The sequence below is a fragment of the Eptatretus burgeri genome, chromosome 4 (assembly GCF_056783735.1).
Source record: "Eptatretus burgeri isolate ZD-2024b chromosome 4, Ebu_testis_v1, whole genome shotgun sequence".
Classification (NCBI taxonomy): Eukaryota; Metazoa; Chordata; class Myxini; order Myxiniformes; family Myxinidae; genus Eptatretus; species Eptatretus burgeri.
Genome location: NC_140964.1, coordinates 99,454,672 through 99,471,605, shown reverse-complemented (window position 1 = coordinate 99,471,605; position 16,934 = coordinate 99,454,672). Strand labels below are relative to the sequence as shown.

General features: G+C 43.4%; 2 protein-coding genes and 1 pseudogene across 3 annotated transcripts in view; 2 read left to right on the top strand and 1 right to left on the bottom strand.

The window, feature by feature from the left end:
* LOC147028740 (pigment epithelium-derived factor-like) overlaps nt 1-16,934 on the top strand; it is a 95,164-nt gene that overhangs the window by 76,985 nt on the left and 1,245 nt on the right. For both annotated transcript variants that reach the window (XM_085879415.1, XM_085879414.1), the window contains 3 exons: nt 3,200-3,403; nt 7,431-7,558; nt 7,919-8,129. In XM_085879415.1, the coding sequence (XP_085735541.1) occupies nt 3,200-3,403; nt 7,431-7,558; nt 7,919-8,129 (543 nt within the window). The remainder of the gene's footprint in view (nt 1-3,199; nt 3,404-7,430; nt 7,559-7,918; nt 8,130-16,934) is intronic.
* On the top strand, nt 541-3,193 carry LOC147028741 (uncharacterized). Its single transcript, XM_085879413.1, is given in 1 exon segment — nt 541-3,193. A coding segment is annotated over 1 exon segment (1,239 nt). The 5' UTR covers nt 541-678; the 3' UTR covers nt 1,918-3,193.
* LOC147028742 (signal recognition particle RNA) lies at nt 2,684-2,824 on the bottom strand (annotated as a pseudogene).

Sequence of the window (16,934 nt, the reverse complement as noted above, 5' to 3'; positions counted from 1 at the left end):
GGAGCTTAAAGAAAAGTGGGCGGGGCTTATTGAATACATTGTGCAAAGTGGGCGGGGCTTAAAGAAAAGTGGGTGGGGCTTATTGAATACCTTGTGAAAAGTGGGCGGGGCTTAAAGAAAAGTGGGCGGGGCTTAACAAAAAAATAACCTGTGGCTCAGGAGGTGGTCAAACAAGAGCATTAAGAGAAGTTTATAATTTCGTAATGGCACAAAAGGGGTATCTTAAAAAATATAAAGATTCAAATGTTTTGTTTGTCAATATTTTCGATGGGGATTATTGTGCAAAGAAAATTAAACTATTGAAGGAATTTGAGAATGAACAAATCTTTATAGGTTCAATGAGTGAGCTGTTCAACCCCCAGGTGTTCAATTCAATGAGGTTCAACCTCCAGGTTAAAAGGGGAGACAAATAAATATACCTTGGGATAAAAAGGGGGTTTATTTTTAGGGAAAAAAAAAGGGAATCGCTGAAAATCCCCCATTCATTTACATGGGGAAAAGTGAGCCAGAATCAGTATATTCACCCTACTCATATATAAATAAAACATCTTGAAATTTCCTTGGTTCAGACATTTCGGAAATGAATGAAATTCTAAGATATGTTGGATACATTGTATTATTGTTGTCATAGCACTAAAGTATTTCTTTCTTTTCATATTACAGTGTAATTAGCTGATCATGGACAAGTGTGTTTTCTGTGAGGAACCTCTATCCAATGGAGAGCCAACTTCCACATTACGCATCAAAGGATGTGAAGGCATTGCCAAGGCTAATGAGTTGTGGAACAGAAATATTAGTAATGTGCCTGGCCAAGTTGTGCATGTCAAGTGTAGGAAGGACTTCTGTTCCCCATAGTGCATTCATTGCCAGTGAGGACATGATTCCGCAGCTCCCAGTTGTTCACCATGTGCGCGTCGATCCACAAGTATGGCATTCAATTACAAAGAAAACTGCATATTTTGTGGTGTTTGCGATGCAAAAAAACCCCACAAACCAACACATAAACTTATCTCAGTCAGAACAATGGATTTCCAGAAGACCATAATGCAGGTATGCAAAGAACGCAATGATTTATGGTCAGACGCTGTCAGAGGTAGAATTGAGTATGCGCAGAATCTACATGCTGCAGATGCGGTATACCACAACCTCTGCAGCACAAACTTTAGAACAGGAAGGGAAATACCAAATGAGTTCGTTGCAGAAGAAATGATGCCTCCCAAATGGCCTAAGCAGGGCAGACCCTCCGATTCAGTACGAGCAGATGCTTTCATTAAGGTAGCCGAGTATCTGGAGGCCAATTACAATGAACAAACTACTATACAAGATCTAATACATAAAATGGATGAATTTCTGGATGGCACTAACAGTGAATCATATGGATTTACTTACATGAAAGATCAACTTCAAAAACGCTTCGGCGACAACATAACCATCACCGAGATCAATGGAAAACTAAATGTGGTTACATTCCGCCACAAAGCATCCGCTATCCTCCACAAATTCTACAGTCAACCCAAGAAAAGCAACAGCACTGCAGAGAAAATGAGACTCATTGACACTGCTGCCAAACTGATTAAAAGTGATGTCAAATCAGTGGAAGTCACAAAAGAGGTATACCCAGATTCAAGTACAATGACATCTTCTGATGAGGCAATGTCATTTTTACCTGAATCGATGAAACTTCTGCTTCAGAAACTCGCAGTTGGGAAGGATGCTGATACGAAAATAGCATCATTGGGCCAAGCCATTATGCAATCTATTCGACCAAAAGTTCTAATTGCTCCATTACAGATAGGTTTAGGCATACAAATGCACCACCATTTTGGGTCTAAATTTCTCATTAACTCTCTCTATGCACACAGAAATGTCAGAAATGGGTTTATTGTGTCCAATAACATGTACCTAAGTGTTTCCTAATTTTAAGTACCTAAGTCCTAAGTAAGTACCTAATTTTTAGCACTATTACTTGCTGATATAGGGCTGATTCTAAAATTATCAGTTTTGGCGGCCATTTTGGTGGCCATCTTGAAAAAGAAACATGTTCCCCTTCTTGGATTTTCGGTAACTTTTAGTATGTCATTCTATAGTATATTTAGAGTGAAAAATACTTGAATGGTTTCTATTGTAATTTGTGGTGGGTATATCACTAGATTCCCTGGCCTAACAATGGAACAAGTGTTTGTATGTATGTACGTACAGTATGTATGTATGTCCGCCGTTTACCCATTGGTTAGAAAGCTGGCCTGATACCACCCACAATTGTAACCTGAAAAAAAAAAAAAACGTCCGTCCACCATTTTGATAAGCCAAAGACATCTTTGGAAGTGTCAAATTCAAAAGTCACCATGCCCTTCCTCTAAGTTTTCCATTCACTATAAAACAACCTCAACAACTGTTAAAATGATCATCAAATATCAAAAGATTGGAGCTGACAGACATCATGGTCCTTGTGAAAGTGACAGTTCATATCGGCTTCAGGCTTCACGCCTCTTATGCCAGCCTTGGGGCCAATGCAATTTGAATTATCCAAGCTATATAAACATGTTGTTGTTCGTCTTTCGGCTGCTCCCGTTAGGGGTCGCCACAGCGGATCATCCGTTATGATCCGCATACTGATTTGGCATAGGTTTTACGCCGGATGCCCTTCCTGACGCAACCCTGGTCGCCTCTTACGACACAGGGATAAGGATTGGGTTTCACCATGATTCCGGGCTGCCCTACACCCTCTCATAGCGCGGCCCAGTGCAGAGCTCCCGTCTTCAAGCGATCCTCCAACCCAAGCCTCCGAGTAGCCGGATTACAGGCGCACGCCACTACGCCCGGTATCAAGCTATATAAACATGATGTATTATTAATGCACATAAGCACTTGGCATGAGTTTTGCTTCATATAGGAAATCCGGGTTATTTTTTATTTTTGGGAGTGATCGAGGCAGCAGTCTGTTGCCTATAGAGCATCCAAATAAAGGGATGTGTCAGAAGAACATGATGCACGCTGCAGGTACTCCACCAGTAACACCAAAAAGGACGAAAAAATACTCAGTTTAGTGGCTCATAGTAAAGAGAAAGGAACTGGTGTAATATTATAAGTGAAAACTAATATGATCACTTTTACAATTCAAAACTGGATGACTTCCATATTGTGGAGACCAAATGTAAATGGATCGTTCTGATTCTTCTTGCTTTTACACAACCCTCAGAGTTACGTCTTCAAAGAGCCTTTGTTGCATTGCACAGACGGCTTTTTGGCAATGCTCCACGATCAATGACAGGAAGACCTCAAATGGACTTATTACGCATTAATCAATGGCTGGGAAAACAGCTGCGGATCATTGTTACAGATGCTGTGACCAAGCTGCCAGACCCTGCTAATCTTATCCTCCTCAGTGCTGCCTTCCTCCAAGGTAGGTCTCACAAACTGAAAAAGCAGTACATAAAGTAACGGGAGAGCAGTATTCAAACATGTCACACCATTGGGCCTTTTGGTCTCAGTGGTTACATAAATCAACCCCATGTGTGGTATGGACCCCAGGACTGGGTCTTAATAGGGTTGGTGCATGTATAGTAGCAGGAAATGCTCAAGTTTGATTCCGGCAGCCATTCTTCATGCCACAACATTCTCGTCTTTCACATTCCTGGACAGGCTTCTTCATATGTCTTCTTCTCAATGCAATATACAGTATATGTTTAATGCTTTGATTAATCATCTATGTGCCCATTTACGAGAAATATGACAGCCCCATGAAAGAAAGCTAATATAGAGAATGGTAACTTGCAGATTGATGAATAACCTGATAATTACAGGTGACAAGCACCACTTTGAGCAATGATGAACAAGGATACATTTGTAACATATCGGTACAAGGTTACATTATTGTTGTTGTGTTGTATAGATAGTCATGTCGGAGTGGCGACCCATCCAGGATTGTGACCAATAACCCAAGAGACTGCTTCGGCAGCACCGATGCTCTATATTCGAGTCTGGTCCCATTGGATGGATGGATAGAGTCGTCCGGTCAATAAATGCTTTTCCACTTCTGGAAAAATGGAGTCTGCAGGAGTAAGTTATATGCTGTTTGAAATCTTGAGAATATTCACGTCATTCATCAGTCTCCAATTATGGCATCATCGAACCTTGAACATCCGTCGATCGACTAGGATCGTCGTGATCTTTACCAGGATTTCTGTTGATTCAGAAATCACGTCAATTTTGTCTTGTTGGCACCACTTGTGGATTGGCAGTTTTTAAAATCCAGTGTTCAAGACGAATGCGAGAATTTCCATGGACTGCAAGAAGAACAAACAAATTAGTGCTTGAAGAAGTTAGACCACCATGTGAATCAGTAGCACTGGTGCTAAAACTGAAACTATCATACTTTGGTTGGCCACATCATTATGACTACAGAAGTCAACCATGCCAGGATGGATTGAGGCAAGTCGAGAAAGAGGCAGACCTTGTTTGTGCTTAATGGATGGGATCACGGCTACAACCAAGCTGTCTCTGCCAGAGCTTCGGAAAGCAGTGCAGCATCGGGATGTTTGGAGAAATCTGATCATGAATATCACCAGAAGTGGGCCATGACTTGACGGAATTGTATAACTGGTGAGAATCATTTTCACTTCTGGTCGGTGTGCAGCCCAGCGACTCTCAGCATATAAACCCCCCATGACTAAGTACATCCACCTTTCTCCAAATATCCCTCAGGCATGTATCAAACAATGCAAGTGACCATTAGGAATGGGGTTATGCGTCAAATAAAGGTCACAATTGGGCCATAAGGGTGTCAGGGGCAATATCACGTCACACATGGCCAGGATGAATCACATGTGAGGCCGCAAGATATGTTATGAAACAATCCATACATGACATGCAGTTCACATATAATTGGATGGCTCAAAATAAATAAATAAATAAATAAAATCGGACAGGCAATGCGGTGCATAATTCATGCGTAAAGACACTTTTAAGCACCTTTATTAGCTCAAGATCATTGCGGCGTAGCATTGCAGCCGACATAGAGGCCAAGCAAGTCCAGTTGGCTCAGATCCATCAGTCTGTGGGGGACTCGATAAGTTTCAAATGCTTCAAGGATGTCAGGTTTCCTCCAAATTTCTTTCAGTTTAGTGTTAAATAACAGTAGCGACTGTTTCAAAAGGTAATCATATATTGGACAGAATCGACTGAATACTGCAGCTTGTGCTTACAATATTTTTGTAACTTCTGGTAGATGCACTCCATGAAACACCACGATAAGTTATTTATACACCTTAACACGGAGTTCGTCCAAGGCAAAAAAAAACCTTTGGGGAGAGGGGCATGTGACCCTTAATCCCCCTGCAAAGTTTGGGTTGAGATTGGACAAGTAACGACTGAATGTATCGCAGTCAGACAGATAGAGAGACAGACAAGAAATTATGTATTTCAGTATGATATACACTCAACAACCAGGCAGCAGTAGTCATCGTCGTGACAAGTGGGCACAGATTGTCATGTTACTGGATCAGATGACTCAGTTCCTGATCTCCAATGGTGCTTGGTGCAACGCGCTAATACTCAGCGACTACCAGTCAGCCCAGCACCAAATGATCTCCAGCAGTCAAAGAAAATTCTGAAAACCTACTCCAATCACACTATCCACCACATAGGGACCATGACGCTGCCCACCACTCATAAGAACAAGACTACGAGGGCCAGTTTTTAGATAACTGACCTTGATAAGGAGAACGTAATATCAGGTGCTCGCTCGAAGCCGGAGGCATTACTGGCATGCTCGCCAAATTCTCTCTATTCAACCTCCAATTGATGAGCATCAGAAACCAGCAGTCTCTGAGTTTTCATAAGTGGCCAAGGTCACTGCAACTCTTCCTTGAACTTCTTGGATGAAGCATGTTGAAGGGAATAGTACCTCCTCCTTGCAGCCAGCCAGCAACGCTGGAGAGAATCCTTGACAAGCCACAAGACATGGTCGCCAAAGGTCACATCACAAAGTTCGAATGCCTGACTAAGTGAGTTCCAGTTTCTACAAAGACATGTGCCTTGTCATCCCACCAAGCCTCAGACCCAAAATGCTTAGCTTAGTCCATGAATCGCACCTTGTAGTGTCCAAGGTCAAACAGCATGCTCGTGACATCATACACTGGCCCTCAATGAACTCTGAAATTTAAGAGACTGTTCTGAGTTGTTGCAGTGTGCAGATTTTCAAAGAGCCCAAAACTTGAGCCCCTCTTGCCAACTTATACACCTGATCTTTCATTCATCAAACTTGGAAGCAACATCTTCAACTTCGAAGCAAAACAGTACATATATATATACATATATATATACAACTACTATGACCACAACTACTACTACAACAAGCCTGTGGAGGTAGACTGCCTCAAGGACATTACAGCTCACTTTATGATTGAAGCTTGCGGGAGTGAAGTTTTGTATACATGGCATTCCAGAGAAGTTGCGAAGTGATTCTAGAAGTTAGTACAAGTCAGAGGTATTTGCACAAGTTTCAGAATGCTACCCCAGACGCCAGGCATTGGATACCAGCTATGGTAGAGGCATGTCACAACAGCCCACGTTCTTATGTTGTGAGGACTGAGACTGCATCTCTGTGGCGCACCCCCATCGACCAAGGTTGGCCCTGTGGAAAGTCTGTCTGTCTATCACAATTCATGCGATTCATGCGAAAAAGAATTGATTCATGCAATCTGAATTTGATATTGTTTGTGAACTTTATAAGTATATACAAGTCTGGTGTTGGCTTGCCGGTAAAGCTAGCTGGCTTAAGATCTTAGAGTGTTGAGTTTGAGTCCCTTTTGTACCAGCTTAATGGAAACAAGGGGCAATGCATCGGTGGCACAGCTGTGTTCCCAGCAATGATGCATCCAGCACTAACAGACTGCATATGAAATGATGAGAAGTAAATTGGTTTGCTTGACTTGTCTTTGCTGTAAAAGGTGCTGTGCGTGTGTCTGTCCATGCAAGAGTAAAGATGGGAGAGGGTTGAGAGGGAGAGGCCGAGGCTTTTTTTGTTGAGTTGTTGTCAGAATTGCATGTGAGTTTACTCATAGTGAAAATGTGTGTGTGTGTGTGTGTGTGTGTGTGTGTGTGTGTGTGTGTGTGTGTGTGTGTGTGTGTGTGTGTGTGTGTGTGTGTGTGTGTGTGTGTGTGTGTGTGTGTGTTTGTGTCACTGGAGGGTGGGATGTTGGGTATTACGCTCGTTTTCCTGAAAGAAAAGGGGATGTAGCATACCTGTTTTAGATTACATTAATGATTCTTGTTGTGGTTTATTGTGTGTGTGCTGCACCGGTCTGCAAGTGCCAACTGATCAATAAATGCTTCTCCGCTCCTGTCACAATGGATTTAACGTGAGTATGTTTCAACGTGAAATAAAAAAATTAGATATTGTGCACATTTGTTTTGCTTCCACATCCCAGTTGAGCTGCAGTTTGAGAAAACAAACGGAATTTTCCACCGGGATGCAGAGCTGACGGAACGTGTGCCCCTCCTAACGCAGGACTCCATGCCCATGAAATATGGCTTTGACACCGAGCTGCACTGTGAGGTCGTTCATTTTAGGGCTGGATACAGGGATTTAAATGAGGGAGAGCGGTTGAGTCCACCACCAGTAGAATGGGAATAGGAGCAACATGCAATAATCATATACGTTTGTAATAGTTTACATAAACAAGTTTAGAACTCATGTATTGATACTGTACAAAAACAAAGCCAACAGCAGCTGATGTGGAAAGAAATAACCAGCAAGTTACAATAGCCTTAACTATTTAGGGGGGGTGAGACTATGAGTACCTCACATGAATACATAGTTACAATTACACAGCATAAAGTTTTATACAAGTTTGAAAAGTGAGATTGTGCGAGGTCCTGCAGTAAGAATGTCAACCATGCTGCATGTTCACAACAGGTTGGAGGGCTTCCATTGCCTGGCAACAGCATTTTGGTGTTATTCTTGCCCAAAGAGATCACCAAGAACCTGAGCGCAATCGTGGACAGCCTCTCAGCAGAGTTTATCACGGACATCGTGAATGCACTTCATGATGTCAGTGTCCAGATCACGCTACCCGTCCTGAAACTCAAGCAGAGCTCAGACATAACGGAGCCCCTCAAGCAAATGGGTGAGCTCGGGACCCATTTCATTGATGCTCCTTATTCATACTCACCTGTAATTGAACAACTTTGGTGATTTTACAACTTTGGTGATCCAGTTCATCATTTGTTCCAATTGTGACAACAGCCTATTAACTCCTTGGATTCTCACCATTTGAAAGCCTATATTGACACTGTGTGTCTTTCTTTTCTTTTAAACATGCATCACATTTCATAGTAGATTGAAGGAGACTTGATTTTACTCTTGTCAAAGTACCATGAACTTAAACATACCTGTTTATTTGTGCAAGTAAGGCTTATCATTGAGATAAAACACAAGAAAATGGCAAATGTAGCAACATGACCGTTTGTCTGTTCTTCATCTCTACAACATCTCTCCATGAAGCCAAGACCTAGACGATGCAAAGCTTGTTTGCTCATCTTACAACTGTTGAAAATCTAAAAATCGTTGCAAAACTGTAGATTGATAATGCTTGGGCCCACAACTACCACTCTATAAACAGCCCCAATAATTGAAACCTTTTTGCGAGATCAGCCGATAAACACATTTGGCCTCAGTCTTTCATGAATCAGACATGATGTTCAACGTAGAAGTAGCAGGAGTTTGCAATTTGTTCAGGGTACTGATGATAACTGATCTACTCTTTGCGAGAGACACTGTAGGATATTTATCCTTTACCAATGACTAGTGCTGGAAGGCAGGTTCTCCGGCTTAACATCTACAGTATATGATGGATGACACACACACACATGCATTGCTCTGAGGGTTTATATGTGGGTCAAGTTTCAAACTGAGACTTGCCAACTCAAAGGTCTGCGGGCATACCACCAGGCTATCCATCAGCCCCAATACGTATACTCAACTGTATTGAGGGGTGAGGGGAAGAAACACTGCACATGGTGCTTGCAGAATAGCATACTCCCCTTTGAGCATTACCATGGATTTGCTTTCTGGCCTGACAAGAAACTCCCATCTTGGTGCAATGATATTTTATTGCATCAGTGATTACACAATCCTTTGGCGAGGATGTTAAGCCAACTGTCCTTCCTTCTTGCATTTGCTTGCGAGTTAAGGAGGGAGGGGGAACATAGCAGCGACATATCTACACCTCCTCCTTTTCCGCATAGGATGAAACGACCAGCAACTGAATGACTACTCATTGCACTGTTAGAGGGAAGAGTTTGATGCAAATATAATATTTATGTTAATCCTTTTCTCCTTCTTCACTAACTTCCCTTTATAAGGGTGAGTTCCAATTGCACCAATCTTCTGCCCTGCATTGACCATGATACTCCTCCATTTCCCTGAGACAATTCTCTCCACTCTCCAACCACCCCCACCGAATTGACATCTCTCCCAACACAACCTTCCAATCTCAACCACGGTCTACCGGTAGTTATTGTGCTCCCTCAACCAATCTGTTCTCTTTGCTATTATTCTCTCTTTTTGCTATTCTTGGCTGAATTGGGTTGGGCACTTGCACCCACCCCCTTCCCCCTCCCGTGAAAGTGTCCAGCCCATCTCAGCTGGCATTTCATCAATTCAAGATGTGGCCTTTTGTAAGTGAGTATACATGAAATAATAAAGCACTGAATCAAATTTATCAAATAAGCCGATGTGAGATCATTAATCTGTATGGGGAAGGAGTTTGGGGGAGAAGGGGAGGAAGCGTCTGAAATTATGCAGGAAGGATGTGGTACCATTCTTCCATGAAAAAGTCAATCAACTCACACCTGTTTGGAGGTGGAAAATGCTGTCTCAGGTGTCGTACCAGAATATCCCACAATTGCTCGATTGGCTTCAGATCTGGTGACTGAGAAGGCCATGACATATGGATAACATCAGTGTCATGTTAATCAAATCATTGGGCAACCACACATGTTCTGTGGACGAGGGCATTGTCATCCTGGAAGACACCCCTCCCGGCAGGAAATAAATGCTTCAACATGGGGTGAAGATGATCACTCAGTACCATTAAGCAATGATTGGCATTGACCTTGCCATCTAAGGGAATGACCACCAAAACCATGCCAGAAAAATTCCCCCCACAACATTGAAGAACCACCAGAATGCTTTAAGCCACTGTCACACCTTGACGTTTTCGCCAGCATATGGCAACGTATCAAATTGTATGTAAAACGCTGGCGTATGCTGAACTATTGATGTTTTTCTTCTTCAGTTTTTGGCGTATTCATAACGAGTTGGACGTATGCATAACGTATTAGTAATGTACACAGAACGTTTCGATAACATAGATAACTTATACCAACGAATGCTTAGCGTGTTGTTGGCATTCACAACCTATGCCCAACGATAGTCTAACGCAGGGGTCGGGAACGTTTTTGACTCAGAGAGCCATGAAAGCAAAATATTTGGAAATCTATTTCAGTGAGAGCCATATAATATATTTTAAGACTGAATTCAACTAAATGTGAGTATAATAAGCCTCTGAATTTATTATTTTAAATAATGTTATTATAATACTCACCATTAATGGGACTTCTGGTGCTGCATGGATTTGCTGATGGCTTTGTAGTCTGGTTGGTACTTGGTGAGGTTAAGCTTCATGCAAGCGTTGAGGCTTTTTTTTTTTTTTTTTTTTTTTTTTTTTTTTTTTGTATACCTTGGTCGAGGCTCGTATGAGAGCTAACACACAACTCACAGCAAGGAGGCATGAGACAAGAGGGGCGGGAGTGGAAGGGACAAAACATTGGGGAACAGACACAGGTGAACTGTGGAAGGGGGAGGGATGGGGATGGGACGGGGAACATGGCGAGGGGAAGATGGACATTAAAGGGACTTTCAGGAAGGAAAGCAGGAGAATTGAAGGAAGTGGGCTTGGGTGGATTATCGGGGGTAGAAAAGATCGAGGATTTGGATGGGGGAAGATAAGAGGTGGTGGTGAACAGCTGTTTTGAAAGCCTGGAGGGAAGAATGGGAAAGAATAGAGTGAGGAAGTTTATTCCAAAGGCGGGAAAAAAGAGGAATGAAAGAGTGAAGATGAGCAGTGATTCGTGATTTTGGTAGTTTTACCAGAAGGGGGTTGTTGGCGGACCTTGAGCGCCCTGTGGAAATGTGGTTGGGACAAATCACAGAGAGAGCAGGGGGCAAGGCTGGAGAGGAGTCGGTAGAAGACAGAAAGACCACCGACCAACCTGCGGTGATTGAGTGAGAGGCCCAAAGACTCAGCTTCATTGCGGGAGATGCCAATGATCTTAAAAGCCCTGGTTTCGACAGCGTGAAGTCGAGAAAGGTGGGAGGCAGGAGCACCAGCCCAGAGGGGAGAGCAGTACTCCATCAGGCTACGGACAAAAGCTTTGTAAGTGGTCAGGAGCTCAAGAGGGCCGAGGAAGGACTTTGCACGACGGAGGATTCCCAGTCGGCGACTGGCTTTTGAGGCAAGGTTGGAAATGTGACTTTCCCAGGAAAGGTCATGGCAGATAGTGAGACCCAGAAGCTTGAAAGAAAAGACTTCTTCCAGAGGATTGTTGAGAAAGTGGATGGGGGGGTTTTGTAAACGGTCCTTTCGAAGAGACATAGTGAGAGTGTGAGATTTGTCTGGATTGAAAGACATGTTCCACGTGTTGGACCAGTTTGTGTATGGGACCAGACCAGTTTGTGTATTTCATCCGTTAGACGTGATCGTAGGTTGGATTTGATGTTTTTAAGATGTGAGAATGACTGCTCACATGCATACGTAGATCCCAACAAGGTCAAGACAGCAATACTCACACGCTGCAGTGTGAGGTATGTGACAGGAAGCGCGTTCCAAGTTTTGATAATCAGCTCGTCTTCGGGTTGAAGTTTTTTTCATTTCTGTCCACATGCGCTTGCTCGCCAACTCCGCTTTCTGTCGTGCGATTCTTTCCAAACCTTCATTCAGTGACTTGAACTTATTCACCCACATGTCTGAGGCCTTCAGGTCAGCTACTTCTGCTTCAAAATCTCTGACGGAGACACCAGGAATGTAACTCAGGTCGGCTGTGTCCAGTGAACACTCGTTTGGATGGGTGATGAACTTAAAAAGACGAGTGTGCTCACGAAATTCTCCAAAGCGTGCTTTGAATGACTGTAGGAGACTGGACGTGAAGCCAGCTAACTGGTGGAGATCAAAGTTTTGAGTGGGCTCACTTGCTGTGCATGCATCTTTAAATTGTCTCAGTTTTTCAAAATGTAGTAAACGACCTGTTTCAAGATCCATGATAAAGAGCTCCAGCTTGTTTTCAAAAGCAAACACGGCTTGTTGAAGGGATAACACTGTATTTCCAATGCCTTGCATTTTCACATTGAGCTCGTTCAGATGTTCAGTCATATCCACGAGATAGTAAAACTTGAGGAGCCACTCAGTTTCGGCTAGCTCAGGATGCTCAATCCCTTTCATTTCAAGGAAAGTCCGGATTTCGTTCAGGCAAGCCGCAAAACGGCTAAGCACCTTCCCTCTTGACAACCAACGCACATTGCTGTGCAAAAGCAGACCGTGATAGTTATTTCCAACTTCATCCAGCAGTGTTTTAAACTGGCGACCATTTAAGGCTCGGGCAACAATAAAGTTGATCACACGAATGACCAGCGACATCACCTCGCCAAGCTGCCCATCACACATCTGAGCACAAAGTGCCTCCTGGTGTAGAATGCAATGGAAACTTAGGATGGGTCTATTTTCATGTTCACAGAGAAGCGCCACAAATCCTTTGTTTTTTCCCCACCATACACGGAGTACCATCAGTACACACTGAGATAAGTTTATCCATTGGTAGATTTTTTTTCTTGAGCGAACTCCATGAAAGACTTGACTAAATACTCACCTCTTGTGGACCCTTTTATTGGCAGAACAGCAAGACTTTCTTCGCGCAGTGTATCACCAGCAGCATATCTTGCAATCACACTGAACTGCGACAAATGGCTTACGTCTGTTGACTCATCCAAAGCCAGGGAAAAGAACGGCGCTGTATTTATGTCCTTCACTTGCATTTCCTCGACTTGGTTTGCCATCATGATGGTACGATCATGAACAGTTCTTGCCGACAGAGGCATGTCTTGTATCCATTTGATTATCTTGTCTTTGTTCGGAAGATCATCAAAAAGTTCATTGGCTGTATCCAGCATGAACGTTTTAGCATCCTCGCCATCTGTGAATGGTTTTCCATTCCTCACTATTGCTAAAGATCCAGTAAAGCGAGCGGAATTATAGTCACCTTGCCGGGTCCATACGCGGAGTTGCTGCTGGCTGGCTTGCACCCTGCTCAGTAGCTCTTGGCACGCTTTCTTTCTGCTGTCTCCCGCAGGGTATTTTGATGCAAAGGTAGCATGGCGTGTGTCGAAGTGCCGCTTTATATTCGACCGTTTCATCGATGCAATTTTGTCATTGCAAATTAGACACACCACAGAACCTGCTCTCTCCACAAAGGCGAATTCTTCGGCCCATTCGTCCTGAAATGTACGATACTCCTCATCTTTTTTTCTTTTCGCCATCTTCTTCGTCGAAGGGTTAGCTTTGAGCAAGTAAGAGAGAGAGAGAGGGAGATGTTGAGCCAACTGAGGCTTGGCAAATAGTGAGTCTGGCTGGCCTGCGCACGGGATTATATACTCGAGAGGTGCGGCGCGGCCGGCCGACTCTGGGATGCTGTCACCTCAGCGGTGGCACGTGATTGGTCGAGATGAATTCCGCAACGCGTGTCGGCGGCGGCACGTCATCGGAGGAACCGAAATCACGAGTCACCTCGGCCGCATGACTGGACGAAACAAAAACCGCTTCAGCCAATTCGGAGGCGTTTTTTCTTCTCTCCTTCTGGCAAGTTCAGCCCTGCACATGAATGAAGCACGACACCATTCAAACTATAGGTAAAGCTTCCGCGAGAAATATTGGGCTTTCAAAGTTTCAAACTCCAATTTTATCTGCGAGCCAGATGCAATCATCAAAAGAGCCACACCTGGCTCGCGAGCCACACGTTCCCGACCCCTGGTCTAACGTATGCATAGCGCGGCAGCATATCGCCCACAATCATGTGGCGTAGCCTATTAAAAGGCTGCCGCTCGACGATTCAAATCATAACCGCACTAGACATCGAAGTGTCAAGGCCCTGTCACACCTTGACGTTTTAGCCAGCGTATGCCGACGTATGAAAAATTTGCCGAATACGCTGGCACACGTCGAATACGTTATGGGTAAGTTTTGTATACATTAAGAGCATGCTGGCATACGTCGTAGTACGCCGAGCACGTCGACAAATTTTAAGCATGCTCAAAATTTTTTGACGTATGCCAGCGTATGACTCACACGTTCTGCATACGCTGGCCATAAGTTGAAGGCACGTTATGCGATCGTTGACACATGTCAACACACGTTACTTGTAAGTTACTCATAAGTCGAAACACATCGAGGTAATGTTTAGCGTACCCGAACCATTTCTAACCTATGAGTTACGTGCTTTGAACCAATGAGTAACATGGTTTGAACCTATGTGTAACGTATCTCCAACGCATATTGACGTATGTAGATGTATTTGACGTCTTCCGGACTACTACAGAACTTACTGAACGTGTTACTAACTTTCAGCTACCGTATAATGGCGTATTGGCAGCGTTTAGGGGAATTGGTATATAAAAATGGGGTTCACACAGAAGGAACCCATCAGTGTTCCAGACTACATGTTTTTTTTTTGTTTTTTATCTTGCCAAAACGAAGTTTTTGCAAGATATGTTCGTCAGCTTGTTTTTTTTTTTGTTTGTTTGTCTGAAATCATGTATAAAAAATTCTGCAGAGCACAGTTATCATTGGAAATTTTTGTAACTTTGCATATCAGAGGCCTATAGAGGTCCCTTTCAGAGCACAAAATTTTGAAGGTCAAGGTCAAAGGTCAAGGTCACTTTGTCACAAATCAGGGGAGTCGACGAAACCCTTATTTTTTGAGTAATTTTGATCGGATCGTCTTCAAACTTCATGGGAATATAGTTCATGGTCTGGCGCTCAGCTGATTAATTTTTGGTGGTGATTGGCCTTGACCTTCATGGTTTGCGCCTCAGATCAAACATATTTGACCCCAAGGTCAAATTTTCAAGTTTTTGGAACCATATTGTGCAGTACCTCAAATTGAACACCTCGATGAGTGCTTTCTAGATATGTCACGCTTGAGGCATTATGACGTCATTTGGTGACGTTATGAGGCAAAAGCATATTTTTCATGGTTACTCTGTAGAACGATTCTCATCGGAATCTCTTGTCGGCAGATATTCCTCAAGGAGTCGCTCCTGATGGATAGCAGCTCTGTTCACCTCAGTGTGACCTTAAAGAAGTCACACGTGGTCACCTTTTGGCAAGATACGGGTCACCCTGCAGGTGACATTGGTTTATTTTTTCTTTGGCATGACGGTGATGCTGACACTTCGATTTCTAGTGCGGTTATGATTTAAATCGTTGAGCGGCAGCCTATTAAATATATTATATTATAACCGCACTAGAAATCGAAGTGTCAACATCACCGTCATGCCGAAGAAAAAACAAAAAACAAAGCCATGGAGTCTGGAACACTGATGCTAAACATAACCTCGACGTGTTTCAACTTATGAGTAACTTACAAGTAACGTGTGTCGACGTGTGTCAACGATCGCGTAGCGTGCCTACAACACGTTACTCATAGGATAGAAATAAGTTTCGGGTATGCTAAACATTACCTCGACGTGTTTCCACTTATGAGTAACTTACAAGTAACGTGCGTCGACGTGTGTCAACGATCGCGTAACGTGCCGACAACTTATGGCCAGCGGATGCGGAACGTGTGAGTCGTATGCTGGCATACGTCGAAAAATTTTGAGCATGTTAAAATTTGTCGACGAGCTCGGCGTACTATGACGTATGCCAACGTGCTTCAGCATGCTCTTCATGTATACAAAACTTACCCATAACGTATTCGACGTGTGCCAGCGTTTTAGACAAATTTTTCATATGTCGGCATACGCTGGCTAAATCTTCAAGGTGTGACAGCGGCTTTACTCTTGGAACCAAGCACTCAGGGTTGTAGAGTTCTTTCAGGTGGTGCCACACATGCACTTGTCCATTTGTTGAGAACATGGTGAAGGATGATTCATCTGACCATATCACATTTCTCCACTACTCATTAGGCCATTGCCTGTACTATTTGCACCACTGGACTTACAAGCGTGCATTGCCAGGTATGATGAGCAGTTTGTGCACTGCAACCCGACTGATATCCTGCTCAGTGAAGTTCTTGGCGGACCGTTTTTGATGAAACTAGCTGCTCGCGCCCCAGGTTGAAATTTACAGTCAATCGTTTTGCGGTTGCTCGCCTGTTTTGCCTTGCACTTCAAATCAATGCACGGATATCACGATCCTGGTGTATGCGCTTCCGCCCACTGTTGCCCTTTGCTGATGATGTCTTTCCCTCGGAGATGCATGGCAGCATCACTTTTGACACCGTTGTTGGTGAAACATCAACAAGTTCAGCTGTCTTTGTCACTGAAGCTCCTGCCAAACGTACTCCACCAATCACCCCTCTTTCAAAATCATGGAGGCCACCTCTTGCAGTCATGCTAGCCATAATTATAGGCAAGCAGGTCTGTGCAGCCTTTTATACATGACGCGAAGCATGCTGTGATGTTATTTGCTTATTAACACATGGGCCACACCCATGTGGAAACCGTCACTTTCAATATAGTTATTGTCCCTCTGTCAGCCAGGTGTTTCCATTTTTTTTTTTTATCCATTACTGTACCTCGAACATAGACATCTTCATACAATTGTTGCCATTGCCACCTGTGACAAAAATGTCAAAAAGACATCATGATTACAATCTGT